This window comes from Pan troglodytes, chromosome 22 (genome assembly GCF_028858775.2).
Source record: "Pan troglodytes isolate AG18354 chromosome 22, NHGRI_mPanTro3-v2.0_pri, whole genome shotgun sequence".
Taxonomy (NCBI): Eukaryota; Metazoa; Chordata; class Mammalia; order Primates; family Hominidae; genus Pan; species Pan troglodytes.
In genome coordinates, this window is record NC_072420.2 from 38,758,554 (window position 1) to 38,778,120 (window position 19,567).

A 19,567-nucleotide genomic window follows, 5' to 3' on the forward strand; every position below is an offset into this window, starting at 1 on the left:
AGTACACAGGCACAGATGCAAACAATGCACAAATGTGCAAACTCTCACACACACACACACACACACACACACACTGCTATTGCACATGACATGGTGAGGTGTTGGCCTTTTCACTGATGCTCTGCTGCTCTCACGTTCACAGTGTGTCCTCGGATCTGCTGGAAATCAGAGCCAGTCCCCAATAGCTGCAGAAAGGTCCAATCATTTCCTTGTAATTACTGCTTGTAAGGGTGAGTTAAGCAGTCAGACAATGGTCATCTCCTGCAAGTCTCTCTCTAGTTACAGAAGGCAGTTCTTCCTCCTGTTCAGTTCCATCAACTTAAATTGTAAAAGACTTGCTTTCCAGAGGGAATGTCATGCCCCAGTACTTGTTACCTCTAGCTCCTGCAGAGGCCAGTTCAGCTCATTCTTTTTCTCTTTGATCCCTGACCTTGTGAGACGGTCTCCCACACTCCAAGGGGGAAGAGTTACTCCTAGCTTCCTGGATTCTTCTCCATCACATTTGCCCTCCCCCAGGCCATGGAGCTGGAGCTGCCCAGCCTGGAGACCCATGGAGGAGGCTGGGATGCAGGGTGAACTGTAGCCGAGGGCCACCTCTGCCTCTCTCCTAGCCCACACAGAACCTTGCTCTCCTTCCAGACAAAGCGGCCACAGATGGAGAAGTAGGTGGGGAGGGCTCATCTTTCCCCCCACTTCTCTCTCTGTATCCATGCTTGGTTCAAATGAACCAGAGGAATGGTAATAAAGGCCTGCTCTGGATGCCAGCAGTGGGAGTGGAAAGTTGAGAATAGATGCTAGAAACTCTATGATGTAATCTTTTTACATTAAAAATTTTACGTAGTAATGCCAAGAACTTTATATCTTTAATAGTGTAGAAAATTGATGACACGCATTTCCCTGAGAAGAGGGTCACCCTCTGGATCCAAACTAATACCACACAGAGTTTCTGGATTTCATTCTCCTCAAAATCTCTCTGCCCCGGTCCACAGTGGGTGCGAGTTTCTTGCCTCTCTCTCAGCTGCCACTCTTCTGCTGAGGCAGAGAGGTTTTCTCATCCTCTGGGTCTCCACTATAACCCCAACTTCCATGCCCCAAAGACACGCACACCCTTCCCAAAAACCCAGCAGTTCTCTGTGAGTCTGGTAGAAAGTCCCCGTTATTTGTGGACCTACTCAGCCTTGGTGAGTGGCTGGTCCCAACAGGATCCACAAGAAACTTGCATGACCGCAAGGCCTGGGCACAAGACAAACCCTTCCACTGCCATGCTGCCATTATGGCTGTTGTTTTTCCATATGGTCTCACATGGCCTCTCAGCAGGGGACGACACTGATGGGATTTTTATGGGTCTGTAAATAAAGCTCTTTCTTTCCCACTGGAGTTGTAAACTGAGAAGTAGACACAAGAATCAGACAGATGGAGATCAAAACGTCAGCTTTACTGCTGATCAGAAGGAGGTGGCTGGATGTGGTTTATGCCTTCAGGTTGATGGGCTTGCACTTATCTGCTTGTCCCTTCTCCCATCTGATTTCTTGTGGAGCCCATGGAGGTAAAGTTGGTATTTCCAAATCAGACATTTTGCCCAAAATTGCTGCCCCTCTCTGGTTCTGAGTGGAAAGGGAAGAAAAGAAATCAAATCTCAATTACTTATAGTTTTCCAGTAGATCAGCCTCACCAATCATGGGCCATGAGCCAATATAATCTCCCACAGACTGAGACCTCCATCCCCCATGGTGAGGGGCTAGTGAGACTGGAATACGAAGAGAGTTGCTCAAGTGGCATTCCCTCCTCATGCAATTATGAGGCACAGGGAAGAAGAGGGCCCTGCCTTTTTGCTCCCTGAATGCTTAACCTTTAGATTGAAGTGTTAAGTCCCTGGTTGGCCAGGGAGGCACCATCTTGCTCTTGCGGCTGCTCACTTGGCAAAAGCTGCCCCTGCCTTCAGCCACCCACTCCCCAATATCAGCCACTGTGTCTTGAGTGTCTTCTGGGGACTACTGCCAGGGAGTATGTATTTTGTTCTCAGAAGCTGTCACTTGGGTCAGAATAGTAAAATATTCAAATTAAGTTTGAGCCACACTGAAGTCAAAGTTGGAAATTTATTTTTTCTTTCTTTCTTTGCATTCTTTTCCAACAATATTGCCCAATGTAGCTTATCTGAGATTCTGCAATGTGATTAAATGTCAACATTAATATGATCTGGGAATAAAATGTCAACAACCCAAAGTTGAATATAAACCTCTTCTTTTATTAAATTCTCTTTTAATAGGTTAGGCTAGGTTGGCTGGCTGTATTTGAGACCCTGGGGCTCTCAAATAGCAGCAAACAATTCCCAGATCTCATGGCTTAACACTAGGAAAGTTTGTTTCCATGGACTTCACTGGCCAGCCTGGGCTCTGCCCTGTGCCTCCCTGGTCTTCACTCTGGTGCCCAGCTGAGAGCACAGCAGCCATGTGGAATGCTGCTGGCCGTGTGCCAGAGGGAAACTGAGCTTAGCTAGGCACACACTGGTGCCTGCAGCTTTTCCTGGAAGGGACCATGTTCCTACTGGTCACATTTCATGGGCCAAAGAAAGTTACATTGCACCACCTCAGTTCAAGAGGGCACACAAGTCCAATCCTCCCTTGTGCCTGGAGGCTGAGAGCTGAAGTAGCTTGCACCACTCTAAGGACCAGCAGAGATTCTCAGAAAGAAATTAAAAGAGGCAACTAATAAATATGCTTGGAAGTTAAAGTTCAAATAATTCTGTGTCTTAAGTAAAGTCTAAAATTAAATATTCTTGCTCTTGTGAAGTCAAATCAAAAGTCTATAATTCCCAGTCTTATTTAATGTCCAATGAAATTAAGGCCTTCCTCCATTTCTTTCTCTGTTTATTGGATCTCTGTTCTCTGGATCTGTTTCTCTGTTCTCTGGATCTCTTCAACAATCAGATGTGAACTGGGCTACCCTTCAACATGATGTGCTTAATGCCTTCAGGACTTCAGAGGATGCATTAGGTTAGGTCAATCTCTCATTTCCCACTTGAAAGAGAAGAAAATGATCTTTGCACCGCCAAGATTCTCACAGCACTGACATTCCATCACCAGCTAACTTCATTGTCTAGAGGAACTACCTAATCCAAACATGCTCTCGGGACATCACACTTGGTAAAATCTTGGCCCGTGTTACTGATGCCAAATACGCCATGGAAACTCCATGGGATCTGAGTGTAGGTTGATGTACAGAGAAGAAATCATCCTTGTTTTTATCTCTGCAGGATACCTTTGGTTGCAGAGCACTGTGACTGGGGCAGTTAACTCCATTGCAAGAACTGTCCCTTCACCAAACCAATAATGGCCCTACTTAACCTGTACATGTTGTCTCCTTCCCCAGAGAGGTATTTGTTGAGAAATATTTGAGACATTGCTATCTTCTTTCAAAGTATAGAAATATACAGAGGTGGCACACTTTCTTTTGCACCTTGGGTGTCATTTCCCCTCTAGCCCAGTGTGTGGAGTCCCCTCAGGCTGCTCTGAGAGTTGGCCCTCTATAGTGTCACGGCTGCCACTGAATCTTACAGGCATGTGTGCAGTGCTGTGACATAGTGAACTGTTTCTATTGCCTCTTGTTTTGAAATTGCTAAGACCCGGGAAGCCTGGTTCCCGGGGACAATTTCCCTCTAGTCCTCATGTTGGTTTTCAATCAAGAACCATCCTTAGAACATTTCCAAACCAAAGCTGCTGTTATTGCTTCGAGTCTTTGCTCCTGGAGCACCACTCCTCACCTTTGGCTGCAGCTTGGAATCCCTTGGGGGACTTTAAGAATCCTGAGGACCCTACTGTACCCAACCAATTGAGTCTTTGGGGGTGTGTGATGACTAATTGTATGTGTCAACTTGGCTAGGCCATGGTGCCCAGATTTTTGGCCAAAAGCCAGTCTAGATGTTGCTGTGAAATAATGTTTTAGGTGAAATTAACATTTCAGTGAATGGTGAGTAAAACATATTACCCTCCATAATGTGGGTGGACCTCATGCAATCAGTTGAAGGCTTTATGAGAAAAGGCTGAGATTCCCCCAAATAAGAGGGAATTCTGCCTCCATACAAGCTTCAGCTTGAGCCGCAGCATCAACTCTGCCCTGAACCTCCAGCCTGTCAGCCTACCGTGCAGATTTCAAACTTGCCAGCCTCCAGTCTTGTGAGCCAATTCCTTAAAATAAATAAATCTCTCTGTCTCTATCTCTATCACTATCTCTCTATCCCTTTATTTCTATCTCTGTCTCTATGTTTATCTCTATTTCTATTTCTGTCTGTCTCTATCCCCATTCCTATCTCTATCTCTATATCTATCTTTATCTCTCTCTATCCCTATCTCCATCTTGATCTTTGTCTCTGTCTCTACCTCTATCTCTATCTACTTCTGTCTCTATTTCTATCCCTAGCTACCTCTATCTCTATTTTTATCTCTATCTCTCTCATCCTATTTCCATCTCTATCTCTTTCTGTTCTATCTCTCTCTGTCTCTATCTCTATCCCTATCTCCCTCTATCTCTATCCCTTCTCTCTCTAACCCTATCCCTGTCTATCTCTCTCTATCCCTATCTGTATCTGTGTCTGCGTCTCTATCCCTGTATCTATCCCTGTCTATCTCTATCTCGATCTCTATTCCTGTCTATCTCTATCCCCATCTCTATCTCTGTCTCTATCCCTATCTTTCTCTATCTCGATCTCTATCACTATCCCTATCTGTCTCTATCCCTGTCTTTACCTACCTCTATCTCTATGTCTATCTCTTCTATCTCTATGTCTATAACTAGCTCTATCCTTATCTCTTTCTCTATGTATCTCTACCTCTGTCTTCATCTCTATCCCTATCTACATCTCCATCTCTTTCTTTATCCCTATCTCTCTGTCTCTATCTCCTCTATCTCATCTCTGTCCACTTCCTGTTGGTTCTGTTTCTTGGAGAACCCTGGTGAATACAGGTGGTGCTGATCTTCCAGGCACTGGTAGTGTTTAGAGCTTTCCTGGTGACTACAATGTGCAGCAGGGTGGACAGCCCCTTCCTGAGGGATCTAAAAAGGACCATCCCCCTTTTTCTCTGCTTCATCTTTTGTTATTTGTTTGTTTGACAATTGTAGGGGTTGTCTCCTTGGATCACGACCCTCTCCTGCCCCTGCTACTTCCAGAAAGTGCAGTGGCATTTCTGACAGTTGGACCTGCTTCTGAGATCATTCCCCTTCTGTATCAAATGACTTGCTCTTCCATGCGTTGCTCCACAAACTAGCAGCATCAGCCTTACCTAGAGCATGACAGACAAGCCTAGATATTGCACCTACTGAGGGATGATGTCCTGAAGTACTGCATCCACAGCTCCACTGTTCTCTCAGGGTCCATCTGCAGCTCCTCTCCCCTTTCACATCTGCCCAATCTCATCTTCCTTCCTGCATGCCCTGCCTCCCCTTTGAAACATCAGCTTTCCTTCCACTGAAATCACTCTCCTTCCCTCCAGTTTAATTAGCCTGACTGCCTAAAAAAACAAACAGGCCAGCTGCAGTAGCTCACGCTCATAAGGCGAGGCAGGAAGATCACTTGAGGCTAGGAGTTCAAGACCAGCCTGGGCAGCATAGCAAGACCCTGTCTCTACAAAAACTAAAAAATTAAAAAATTAGCTGGGCATGGTGGTGCATGCCTGTTGTCCCAGCTACTCAGGAGGCTGAGGTGGGAGGATCACTTGAGCCCAGGAGATTGAGGCTGCAGTGAGTGACCCATGATCCTGTCACTGCACTCCAGGAGCAACAGGGCAAGACCCTGTCTCAAAAAAATTACAAAAATAAACAACTCTTCTACAGCTCCTTTTCTTCTAGTAAAGTGAAGTACACTTTCATAGCCTTCTAGCTCCTCCTTGATTCTTCTAGCAAATATGGCATCTATAAAGTAATCCAGATGCAAGACTTGTCAGTGCACTTCTAACCTTTGGGTTCACAAACACTGAATTAAATTTTTTTTTGCCACTCCACTAAAAAAAGACATTAAAAAAGTGCTGCCATTCCTTCATTTAATTTTCATGGAAGATTCACTGAAATGATCTAATTTCTTTGTCTGTATTTTGACTATAAAGCTAATACATGGCTTTGTTCTTCTTTATTTGTTGATGATTCAAATCTACTATACTTCTACAATTAAAACTGGTCTGGAACTCTAAAATCTAAATTCAGGATTACAGTTTATGCAGCTAAAAATTGCAAAGCCAACTTGAGATCACACGGTGGTGGTGATGGGGGTAATGGTGGAGTGATGTGGTGATCATAGCAGTAGTGGGATGGTGGTAGAGACGGTATGATGGGAATATGGTGGTGGCAGGAAGATGCTCATGGAGGTGACAGTAACCATGATGGTGGAAATGGAGCAGGAGGTAAAAGTTGTGATGGAGGTAGGGGTGGGGGCTGTGATGGTATGGTAATAGTGATGGTGATGGTGGTGGTAATGGTGATGATGGTGGTGGTGGTGGTTGGTGGTGGTGATGGTGGTGATAGTGGGGATGATAGTGATGGTGGTGGTGGTGATGGTGATGGTGGTGGTGATGACGATGATGGTAGTCATAATGGTGATGATAGTGATGGTGGTGGTGGTGATATAGTGATGGTGATGATAGTGGTGGTAATGGTGGTGGTGGTGGTGATGGTAGTGATAGTGGTGATGACAGTGATGGTGGTGATGTTGGTGGTTGTAGTGGTGATGGTGATAATGGTGGTGGTGGTGATGATGGTAGTGATAATGGTTGTAGTGGTGATGGTAGTGATAGTGATGGTGGTGGTGGTTATAGTGGTGATGGTGGTGGTGATGATAGCGATGATAGTGGTGATAGTAATGATGGTGGTGGTGGTGATTATAATGGTGGTGGTGATGGTGGTGGTGATAGTGATGGTGGTGGTGGTGGTGATGGTGGTGGTGGTGACAGTAATGGTGATGACTGTGATGGTATTGGTGTTGGTGATGGCTGTGATGATAGTGATGGTATTGGTGTTGGTGTTGGTGGTGATGGTGGTGGTGATAGTGATGGTGGTGGTGGTGATGGTGTTGGCTGTGATTGTGTGGTGGTGATGTTGATGGTGGTGGTGATGGTGTTGGCAGTGTTGGTGTTGGTGGTGATGGTGTTGATGATGGTGGTGGTGATAGTGATGGTGTTGGTGGTGGTGATAGTAATGGTGGTGGCTGTGATAGTATTGTTGTTGGTGTTGGTGATGGTGGTGCTGATAGTGATGGTGTTGGTGTTGGTGGTTGACGGATGGTGGTGGTGATAGTGATGGTGGTGGTGGTGATGGTGTTGGCTGTGATTGTGTGGTGGTGATGTTGATGGTAGTGGTGATGGTGGCGGTGTTGGTGTTGGTGGTGATGTTGTTGTTGGTGGTGGTGATAGTGATGGTGATGGTGGTGGTGGTGGTGGTGATAGTGATGGTGGTGGTGGTGATGGTGTTGCCTGTGATGCTGTGGTAGTGATGATCATGGTGGTGGTGGTGGTGGTGCTAATGGTGATGGTGGTGATGGAGGTAATGGGAGTGGCAGCATTGGAGGTGTTGAGGAGGCTGGTGGTGGGAGGGGAATGGTTGTGACACAGCCTCTGGACAAGGCACATAGTAAGGAGGGATTCATCCCTCAAATTCCTCTCAATGCCTGCATACACCTACTGGAATTTGGGACAGTGAAGCAGGGAGTGTGGGACAGATGCTGCTCTCTTGGCCTGGTCCTACCGATTCAAAACAGAATATGAACTCACCATTGCCTCCTGAACCACACAGAGCTCACTGACTGTTATTTAGGGGCCTTGCCTAGAGGCCCCACTGAGGTAATCCAGAAAGGGGCAAATATGTTTTCATCACAAATGCCAAGACAGCACCAGGCTGGCTGCTCTCCTGGAGTCCAGGATCGAGCTGCAGTGGCTCCCATGGCAGCAGGCATGTGCTGCAAGCCAGATTGGAAGCAGTTTTGCTAAGGTTCTTCCTTACTAAAACCAGCTCTGTTCTGCACTAGCTGCTGGCTGTGAGTTCAGAGGGCATGCGTTTATGGTGGTGCCAGTAGTGCCTATTTGCAGCGGTTCCAAGCAGCCATTTGACCAGACTCCACCAGCAACCTTTTCAATCTCACCAATTCTTGTTTTTCTTGGGGTTCCCAGCTCATGTACTAAAGGTGTATGGCAAATGCCCTCTATACATACATTCCATATATGAAATGTGGGAGTTTTAGGGGGAATTTAAGCAACAGCCCTCTGATGTCATTTCTGAGGTATTTGAATGGAAAGAGCAGGGCATGCAGGGATGAAAATACGAGTTTATCCCTGATAAGTGCTGGCTTGGAGGACATGACTTAGGTGGGCAGTCAGATGGGCTGGGTGCTTCCTTCTCCCCCAACTCTCCTCTCCCCAACTGTCTAGCCCTTGGCACACTTACCCCAGGCTTGTGTCTCCCTAACAGATTCACTTACCCTGGTTGCTGGCATGCCTGGCCATTGGAAGAAAGGGAAATTTCTTCCTTTTTTTTTTTTTTTTACATTCTTTCATTCAACAAACTTTATTGAGCACCTAGTAACTGCCAAGCCTGGACAAGACAGAAAATAATTTTGTTTTTCTGATACTTATGTTTCAGCGGAGACACAAGTCCTCTTTGTTTGATAGCCTTTTGCTGAATGTGCCCAGTTGAAACTCACTTTTTAACCTGTGAGGAGAGTGATAAAAAGACATACTCTTTGGGAGGCTGAGGTGGGTGGATCACGAGGTCAGGAGTTCGAGACCAGCCTGTTCAACATAGTGAAACCCTGTCTCTACTAAAAACACAAAAATTACTGGGCTTGCTGGCAGGCACCTGTAGTCCCAACTACTCGGGAGGCTGAGGCAGGAGAATCCCTTGAACCTGGGAGGTGGAGGTTGCAGTGAGCCGAGATCGCGTCATTGCACTCCAGCCTGGGCAACAAGAGCAAAACTCCACCTCAAAAAAATAAATAAATAAAAATAAAAAAAGACAGGCTCCTGGAGCTTCCTTCTCAGGGGAAGGAGGAGCATGCACTTCCCCCTAGTCATTCAGAGAGGTCAAATGCAGTCCTCTTTGGGAAGTGACTGGATGTGCAGAGAAAGTCAGAGGGAGGTCTCGCCGCCTCTCAGGCTGCTTCGAAGCATCTCAGTCTGTGGACCAATGGGCTTTTCTGCATTCGGCTGCCATGGCTTGTGGCACATTCAGCAGGATTGGTTTCTGACCTCCCATCAGGCTGGGAGCACCCCACCGTGTAGCTCAATACTGAGAGATTTGTAAAGGTTTTTAATGAATGACTCTAAGGTTCTAAGCCTGGGTAACTTGGGTTATAACAGCATTCATAAATGGAAATAGAGATATTCGAAAGACTTTTTTTTGGGGGGGGAGAAACTGCTGAGCGCAGGTTTAGACCTCGTGAGATGTTTAGAGGACAGCATATTATTTTTTGCATGGCTGGATTTAATGGCTGTTTTGCATCCCTTTGCAGGGTTGAGATAGCAGAGGACTCTCAGAAACCCTCACACCCAGCATTAAGAGGCACACACTAGATCAGTTTGCAGATACAAATCTTTGTGGCTCTACACTTTCTTTAAAATCAATTCCCAGTATTTTAAATTCCTCATTATTCCTCTATCATGTGTTAGACAAATATGATATCCCCAAATCTACAAATGGCTACAACTATGCTGTCACTGCAGGGATGTCTTGCTCTCTGAACTGTCGTCAGGAAGCTTATAAATAAATACAGGACACATGAAGCTAATTTGATACCAACAGCAATAATATAAACTCTGACTAAGGGAAAATTGGAAAGTGTTGCTGATCTAACAGCACAAAGAGGCATTAGGAACATGCGTCTGCATGTACCTCACTCCCAGGCTTGGGCTCTTTCCCATAACATTTGGAGGCTGTGATTTCACCTACCAAATACCTATTTACATGCTTAGCCTTCGGATCATCATATAATTCACATCTCTGAGAAAATGATGTTTTGTTACCTAAATGTTTCACTGCTAAATGAGATCAGCTGAAGAGTATGTTATTATCGGCTTCAAACTATGAGTTGGAAATGTCCACACACTTGCACCTTTCTTTGGTGCTATTATTTGTTTTTGATTTTGTTTTGTTTTATGTTTTTGATGGGAGAGTGCGGGGCGTGATGATCATGGCTCACTGTAGCCTCCACCTCCTGGGCTCAAGCCATCCTCCCGTCTCAGCACTCTTAGGACTAACTACAAGTGCACACCACTGCACCCAGCAACTTTTTTTTGGTAGTTACAGGGTCTAGCTATGTTGCCCAGCCTGGTCTCAAACTCTTAGACTCAAGCAATCCTCCCACCTGAGCCTCCTGGGTAGCTGGGACTACAGGCACTCACCACCATGCTCGATTAATTTTTATATTATTTGTAGAGATGGGGTTTCACCATATTGCCTAGGCTGGTCTCAAATTCCTAAGCTCAAGCGGTCTGAATGCTTCAGCCTCCCAAAGTGCTGGGATTACAGGAGTGAGCCTTCATGACTGTCCAGCGCTGTTATTTGAAATACAAACTGAGTTCTCTACAAGGTGGAAGTTTTAATAAGTGATGCACCTTGTCAGAGTAAAAGCTTTCAGTGGGGGCAAATGTGCTTTAATTTAGTTCATCTAAATTTCTCCACACTCTCAGCACAGCGATTATCTTGCCTTCTATATCACCCTGACACATACTATTAACCTATCAAACAGCAGAAGGCTGAGCACCACCAGGCTCCAATCTATACAGATAGTTGGGCCAATTCAGGTCAAAATTTTATTGGTTTTGGCCTAAAAGCTGCTGGAAAAACTTGTAAAATGAAGAGAAGTTACAATGTGATTTTAAAGCGGATTTCAAAGATGAGAACAGGATAATATCAGTTTCTGGCTGCAAAGTTTTCTTCTGTTAAAAACCTATAAGTTAAATAGGCACACAAATATATTTCTATGCTCTTTAAACTACTGGGTATAAAGTGATCACAATTTTAAGTTCCATAAAAAGACTGCCAATATTAAAACACTTGACTACAATAAGGTTCCTTTTGGGCCTTAGGTAAGTAATGTTTTCTGGTGTTGTTCCAGAAAGCATAATAAATAAAATAAAATTATCCTTTGATCATACCAAGGGGTTTGTGACAGTGTGTATTAGCCTGTTTTCACACTGCTATAAATAACTACCTGAGACTGGGTAATTTATAAAGAAAAGAGGTTTAATTGACTCATAGTTCTGCATGGCCAGGGAGGCCTCAGGAAACTTACAATCATGGCAGAAGGTGAAGGGGAGGCAAGGCACGTCTTACATGATGTCAGGAGAGAGAGCAAGGTGGGGAACTGTCACACACTTTTAAACCATCAGATCTCCTGGGAACTCATTCACTATCATGAGAACGGCATGGGGGTAACCATCCCTATGACCCAGTCACCTCCCACCAGGTCCCTCCCCGACACATGGGGATTACAATTCAACATGATATTTGGGTGGGGACACGGAGCCAAACCATATCACAGTGATACCACAATAAGATATCCATAAGTATCAGTTTCTTAAGGCAATTTTCCAAAGTACCCCACATCGGATAGTTGAAATATCTGAGATGTATTGTCCCACAGCTTGGAAGGCTGGAAGTCCTAGATGAAGGTGTTGGCAGGGTTGGTTCCTTTTGAGGCTGTGAGTGGGGATCTGCTCCAGGGTCCCCTCCAGCTTCTGGGGGTTCCTTGGCTTGTAGCAACATCACTCCAATCTCTGCCTTGTCATCACATGGCCTCTTCCCTGTATGTTCGTCTGGCCCAAATGTCCCATTTTCATAAGGACACCAGTCACACTGGATTAAGGGCCTATCCTACTCCAGTAGAACCTCATCTTACCTAAGTTACATCTTCAGTGACCCTGTTTTCAAATAAGGTTATTTTCTGGGCATTGGGACTTTAACAAACGAATTTTGGGGGAATCTGATATAACCGATCCTACCCCCCGCAGTGATGCTTGGGCACCTCAGGGAGCACCCCCCTCTCAGCCCTGCATCCCAGTCCCTCATCCCACCTCCTCCTCCTGGCTTTGTTGTGCCTTGTTCCATCTCATGGCCTCACCCGCACACCGCCATTTTGGTTGGGCTGTCTGCCTTGTCCCTGAACGCTACCTTCTAATCTTCCCTTGACTCCTCTCCTGCTCAGAGCCCAGGCTGCCTAAATCCCAGACCAGGGATCGGACTCTGAGGAGCCCCCATTTATTCAGTAAGGGAGTGTCTCTGTCCCCTTAATAAACTGTTATCCTGCTTCTTGACTCATGGAGGAACAGCAAGTCCTGAAGAAAGATGCAGGAACAAGGGACCCAGAAACCCAGCCAGGTGGGCTTACGGCATCTGGGGAACTGTGTTTTGGAACAAGATTTGGGGCCTATTTGTGAGCACATTGTCCTAAAGGCATTTTTGAGCCCAGGATAGGTAAGGAAATGGAATTCTCTGCTGAGATCACTATTAATATCTTACACCACCTAGAAAAAAATGGTGTCTAAAATATCCAACCTGTCAGACAAGGAGCTTTGATTGAAGATGCAATCACACAGCCAAGCCAATGCCAGCTGACAAAAGGAGTTTCTGGGGTGGGAAATGGGTGGGATGTGTCCAGGGATTTAAAACCCAATCCTTGCAGGTTTAAACGAAGTATGATTTTTGACAGGAGGTTCTCAGTGGAGTCTTGTATTTTTCTACAATTTTTGATTAGGGCCTCATGGACTGGAATCTACCTATTCTCTGTCTGGAGTCATAGGGTGCTAGTGGGTAAGTGTGATGTTTTCATAGGTAGCAGTTCTATAAGGTCTCCTGTACAGTCATCTGTGGTATTTTCAAATGTTTACCTCTGCCCTATAAAGAATTTGGGTCACTTTTGACTATGTAAGACTTTGGTCTGAATTATTTAGACTACCACCCCTACTGCAGTAGTATTTTAGAATTCCTTCTACAACTTCAGTGGCTATGACATTTACTAATCTTGGCATATGATTTCTGAGGAAGGGTTGCTTAAAATAAATACCTAGGCGCCCAGATACAGAATTTAGCTATGGTGAAATCTCAACTGTTCAGTGTCTCCTGGAAATCAGTGATATCTTCTGGATGACCAAATTGACCAAACACTTGAAGGCTAAACTTATTCTTCCCCAGAACATTAAAATCTAAGTTTCACTTGTGTCGTATTTTGTTTTTGCTGGAAGCATGGGCTTTCTTTTAAAATAGCTGACATCAATCAATCAAACCAATTTCTTAATGGTTTATCATGGTCCCCGGGCACTCCAGTTACTTTGTCATGTTTCCTTGTGGCTCCGGTTGTATTAACAGATGCAAACTTGTGTGTAGAAGGTGTGAGGGCACAGAGCATGTTGCACATCTGTATAGAGCTTGCTTTCATGGGAATCTGTTGATATTAATTTTAGATCATTTTTCTTCTCATCAAGATGAAGTGAGGCACACAAAGGCCACTTGGTTGAGGTCATTCCCCAGCCTCTCTGCAGACTTAGAGAATCAAGCCCTGAGTCCATCTTCCACGGAGTGTTTTTCTTACCTTCCTAAAAGAGACTCGTCTTCTGATTAGCCCAGTTACCTTTGGTATCTTGGACCCATCTATGGCTTGGATCTACTTTCCCATCTCTAGTTCTTTATGAAAGGTTCACGAGGATTTTTTTCTCCCTACTACAGTAATTTGTGCTAGGAGAGGGTACAGACTGACTCTAGATCAGGGGTTCTCACTGGGGGTGATTTTATCCTCTTCCTTGGGGATATTGAGCAATGTCTGGAGACATTTTGATTGTCATGATGAGGGGGTGAGGTGCTAACCCTAACCCTAACCCACCTAGGGAGTGAGTGGAGGTCCAGGATGCTGCTCAACATCCTACAATGCACAAGGCAGGCCCCCACAACAAAGCATTATCCAGTTCAAAGTGTCAGGAGAGTTGCACTTGAGAAACCTTATTCTAAAGAAAATAACACTTTGGCAACATAACCTGAGCTACAATCTCTTTCAAGCTCTCTTTATCTGTGATAATTCAGAGTATTAACCTCTGTTAGCAATTGCATCTTAATATTAAAGTTCCTATAAAATGCCTCCCTGATGGATAAACCTTTTCATATAGTTTCTTCTCTAACACATGCTTCGTAAAGCATGATAATCCATAGGTTGAATCTAGTAAAGGCAGGAAGTGAAGGTAGGATGCCAGTTAAAACAAATACATGCAATGTTAACTCTGCAACTGGAAGGGGAACTCAGATACTGTCTTGCGCTGGTTGAGACAACTTTTTTCAGGTGTCAGGCTGGTATCTGCATTAGTTTCCCAGGGTTGCTGTAAACATGGACACAACTTGAGCAGCTTAAAAACAATAGAAAGGCTGGGTGCAGTGGCTCATGCCTGTAATCCCAGCACTTTGGGAGGCCGGGGTGGGCGGATCACAAGGTCAAGAGATCGAGACCATCCTGGCCAACATGGTGAAACCCCGTCTCTACTAAAAATACAAAAATTAGCTGGGCGTGGTGGTGCATGCCTATAATCCCAGCTACTTGGGAGGCTGAGGCAGGAGAATCGCTTGAACCAGGGAGTCAGAGGTTGCAGTGCACCGAGATAGTGCCACTGCACTCCAGCCTGGTGACAGAGTGAGACTCCATCTCAAAAACAAAACAAAACAAAACAAGCAAACAAATAAAACCAATAGAAATGTACTCTCTCACACTTCTGGAGGCCAGAAGTAAAAAATTCAAGGGGTCATCAGGGCCATACTCCCTCTGAATGCTCTAGGGAGAGTCCTTTCTTGCCTCTTCAGCTGCTGGTGTTGCCAGCCATCCTGGGCATTCATCAGCTTGTTGCTGCATCACTCCAGCCTCTGCCTGCGTTACTATTTGGACTTCTTCCCTGTGCATTTCCAAATCTCTCTTGTAAGTCATTGGATTTAGGACTCATTCTCATTTAGTCTGACCTCATCATACTGTATCTGCAAAGGCCATATTTCCAAATAAGTTCACATTTATAGGTACTCCATGGAGATTAGAACTTGGACATATCTTTCTGGGTGACACCATTCCACCCATAGCAGTCAGTAGCCAGGATGTATGAGGCACTTTACTTCCCCACACCACAGAAGTCCTCTTGTCCCTGTCAATCACGCACCGTCTGTCTCTGGCAGTGGCAATGTTGTTGCTGAGTCAGATTGCTGGTGGCAGGGTTGCCATTTGCTTGTCTTCATCATGTATTTCAGCCTCCTGTGTCCTTTCCTCCTCTTTCTTCTTTATTTTCCCATCAATTCTCCTTGTCTGCCTGATTTTACCACCAGAAGCTAATCATGATGCACTTTCCTTTATGATAAAGATGCTCACCCCATTCACTGAGCATGGGATCCGACTCTTTGGATCTTCTTGGTGGTATTCATTTGCTGCCCATTGCCTGGGAGCACCTGGTAATTGCAGAAGATATTTTCCTCTAAGTGCTTAAATGCTGGCAGTCCTTAGGGGAATCTGAGGCTTCCATAAAACTGGACTTCAGATGACAAAGCCATGCTACATTAATAGCTCTAGAGATCTGCAGTTGGGATGGTTTATCTTTCAGATGCCATCATTTTGGCTTTTAATTTGTTTGCGAACAATATCCTTTGGGGAGCTGCATCCTTCAACTTCTGCCTGCATTATCACATGGGCTTCTTCCCTGTGTGTCTCCAGATCTCCCTCTGATAATTCATCGGATTTAGGGCTCACCCTAATTTAGTCTGACCTCATTTTGATTATATCTGCAAAAGCCATGTCTTTTACCTGAGGGTAACAGTTAGTAAGAACTTGTGGGCATCACCTAAGAGCAGGGAGTGAGAAAACCAACTGAGGAAAGAAAAACGCAGGGCCCAAAAACCTTTTTAAAATGTATTTATTTATTTGAGACAGTCTTACTCTGTTGCCCAGGCTGGAGTACAATGGCACGATCTCAGCTCACTGCAACCTCTGCCTCCTGGGTTCAAGTGATTCTCCTGCCTCAGCCTCCCAAGTAGCTGGGATTACAGGTGCGCACCACCACGCCTGGCTAATTTTTGTATTTTCAGTAGAGACAGGGTTCCATCATGTTGGCCAGGCTGGTCTTGAACTCCTGACCTCATGATCCACCCACCTCAGCCTCTCAAAGTGTTGGGTTTACAGGCATGAGCCACCACACCCAGCCCAGGAAACCTTTTAATTAAACAATGTAGTCGAGGTCTGTGGGAAGAGGCAGAAGGGATAGGATTGTCCCCACCCTCTGTCAATGTTCAACAGCCTGAAACCCCCATCTTGTTGTAACCCTGATGTTGCTGTGTCACTGCTCAAGCAGAAATACAGAATGTCGATACCAGAGCAAAGATGGACTCTTGAGCTGTGTTATATTGGTGGAACCAAGGGCTTTAGTTGGAGCTATGAAAGCGGCATAAGTATACAGAGGAGTCTAGACAGTAAGCCTGGGCAAGCCAGGCAATGACTGGCAGAAAGACAATTATTATTCCTGCCGTGTGTGGAAGTGCGTGTTTGGAGGGGAAAGATGAGGTCTGATTGTCTTCAGGCTTTCCACCAGATTAGTGTTTCCCATGAAACCTGGAGGTTCATGGACGTGGTCTTTTGGGGGATGGTTCCCTGGGTCCTTTTTTGCCCTTGTAAAATATTGACAGGTAAGTTTTCAACAAGAATGCTGCTGTCATCTATCTTGTTTAAGATTGCCACCTTCCTCTGCCTCTGAAATCTCCATACCACTTCTGTGCTTTATTTTCCTCCTAAACATAATCATTTTCAAATATACTATATATCTACTCATGAATCTTGTTGATTACTTCCTTCTCCTTAGGACGTGAGCTCCACAAGGGCAGAGGGTCTTGTCTGTTCCATTTACTGCTGTGTCTTCCGTAAATGAGACACATGGCCCCTGGGCCATCCTGGCTTCCTCGTCCTTCAACCCTTCAACCTGCACATACTTGTTATTATGTGGGGTGTGATTTTACTAGAGGGAACCATTCGATGTTGCACATATAAGGGATTTGTAAAATGGGAATAGAAATAGTATTGAGCCGATGTGGCTGTCGTAAATGAGTACCTGTAAACAACAGCAACAACAACAAAAAAAACCCAGAAGCAGCCTGACCTAGAATGAGTGCTTGGCAGTGTCAGCCCACTCACCAAGACCCTCTGATGGTGCTTGCTCAAGCCCTGGTGCTCTGCTGCTGAAAGGAATCCATATGTTTGGGTTTCCACCAAGCTGAAATCTTAATTAGCATAATATGTAAAATCGTGTCAGTGTTCAGTTTTTGCTCCCTTCCCCCGCCCCCCGTTTATATTTCCTTAACTTTTGGTACTTGGTCATTGCTTCTCTGTTAGGGAAACTACTAATAGGAGGGAAAAAATGCTAAAAATCTTTCAGGGAAGGGGGAATGATCATGCTTAGTTCAACAACTTGCAGTTTTGAAGATTTATGCTTACATCTGGTTTTGTTTTCTTTAAAATTATCCTTGGCTTTATAAATGCCTATACTCAATCCAATTGAATATATCAATGTTTCCTGGTCTTCCATAATTGCATCATGACCCCAAACACTTAGTCCACTCACTAATTTAATTGTTTATGTCTGGCCATCCAGGCAGACCCATGCCTTTGGTATGTGAGCATGCTTATGCATAAGGTTAGCACTAACAGGCATTAGATGCTTTCAGCTTTGCTATATGTTGTAAAACTAATGATGATTTGCAGAAATGAGTAGGAATATACAATTACTTTATGGTCAAAAATTTGAAAAAATACTTGTTTTGGCTTTCACTGACACTATGTAATTGGAAAAAAAAGGTGATTTAAGAAGAAAATTGATTTACACAAATGTTTTATTATGGCCTTTGATTTCCATGCAGAAGGGATATTGATATATTACTTATTTTTTAATTGCCAAATCCTTAGTGAACATTAAATGACACAAAAAAGGATTGTGGCAAATTGGATTTGGAAACAGAGTTGTTGCTCTTTTAAGACCAAAGGTTGACTGAGCCATAACTTGCCAAGGTGTTTGGAGCAAAGTAGATGTTTATTCAATTATTTAACTCAATAAATAATTATGTGCTAGTTTTGTTCCTGGCATATTGTGTACACATGGTTGTTTGCCATCCAAGAGGGCATATAGTACATTTGGGAGTTATTATCATGTAGGTCGAGTTGGAAATGTAAAGTGAATGAACATGTCTTGCGAGATAATGTAGAATGAAGAGAAGACACCACTGTCTTTGGATGGGCAGACCAGCTCACAAAGAAGATGGAGGAAATGATGGAAAAGGACACCAGGAGAAAGTGTGGTCTTGTAGACCAAGGGAAGAGGGAGTTCACAAAGGAAGAAACAGTCAGAAGCATCACATGCCACAGTGAGGGTCAAGTGAGAGTCAATTGCTATATTGCTATATTTGTTGCTTTGGAATAAGGAGGGCTGAGTAAGCTATAATGAGTTATTTGGGCTGAAGATGCCAAACTTGAAGTCAGTGGTTGGAAAAAGGAATAAAACTCTGTGTCTCATCTGAGTGGCCAAATGTGCCTTTGCCATGGCAGCACCTCCTGCTCCCTCACCTCTCTGTTATGCAGCCAAAATATAATTAAGTGTATGATTGAGATATGCTCTTTTTTCCTTCTGAGCACAGGATTTCTCAACCATGGCACAGTTGACATTTGAGACCCAATATTTCTTTGTGGTAGGGTATGCCCTGTGCATTGTAGGAGGTTTAGCTGCATCCCTAGTCTTTGGGGGCCAGGACCACCAAACTACTGCCCCAAAGTTGTGACATCCAAAAATTTCTCCCAGCAGCGCCAAATGTCCCCTGGGGGTCAAAACTGCCCCAGGCAAGAGTCATTGTTCTAGATATGTAGCCAGGGAGCTCAAGCTGCTTATTTTGAAATGCTCATCAGGATAGAGGTGCAGAACAAGCAGATTTTAGATGGAAACTGTCTCAGCCAGAAAGCTGGCTAAGAAAAGGTGCGTATGGTGATGAAAACCAAATAACCAAGTAACTCAGACCTTAATTATTTAAGCAAAGTTTATTTCCCCTGAAGCAATGAAGGAATTGTCTCTAGAAGGTCAACACAAAACTGTAAAAGTCAATAATAAAAGATTGCTCCTAGTCACATACACACACCTTCATAAACTAAACATGAGGAAGCAAGAGCTAATGGTGATGGCGGTTTGTTGTGGGCATGTGGTTAGCAGGACCCTCCACCTCTCTGACAATAACGCCCTTTGGTCTTCAGTAGTTGATGACAATACCAGCTCAGAATCATATAATTTGTTCTCTACCTCATCTCTGCCTTCCACAGAGCAAAAATTCAGGTGGTCCTAGTTTTAAAGGTAGAGTAATATTTTTCCCCCTTTCTCCCTTGTTCTCCATTTGGTTTGTTTTTCTGCTTTCTAGAATCTGGAGGACATTCCTGGCCCTTAGCAGACTTATTTTCCCCTTTTCTTTTGCTTAATCTAATAAGGCAATAGCATGTACAAACCATCCAGCGAGAATTTTCCTCTCCTACAGAGTGTGCGGCTGTGACTCAGGATTTGGT

At 44.5% G+C, this 19,567-nt stretch overlaps 1 protein-coding gene across 1 annotated transcript in view; it reads right to left on the reverse strand.

Annotated features, from left to right (window-relative positions):
• Window positions 1-1,464: 1,464 nt before the first annotated feature.
• The window catches only part of LOC129138317 (Down syndrome critical region protein 4), a 65,693-nt gene continuing 47,590 nt past the window's right edge, over window positions 1,465-19,567 (reverse strand). The window contains exon 3 of the mRNA XM_054675299.2: window positions 1,465-1,604. Within this exon, the coding sequence (XP_054531274.1) occupies window positions 1,478-1,604 (127 nt within the window). The 3' untranslated portion in view covers window positions 1,465-1,477. The remainder of the gene's footprint in view (window positions 1,605-19,567) is intronic.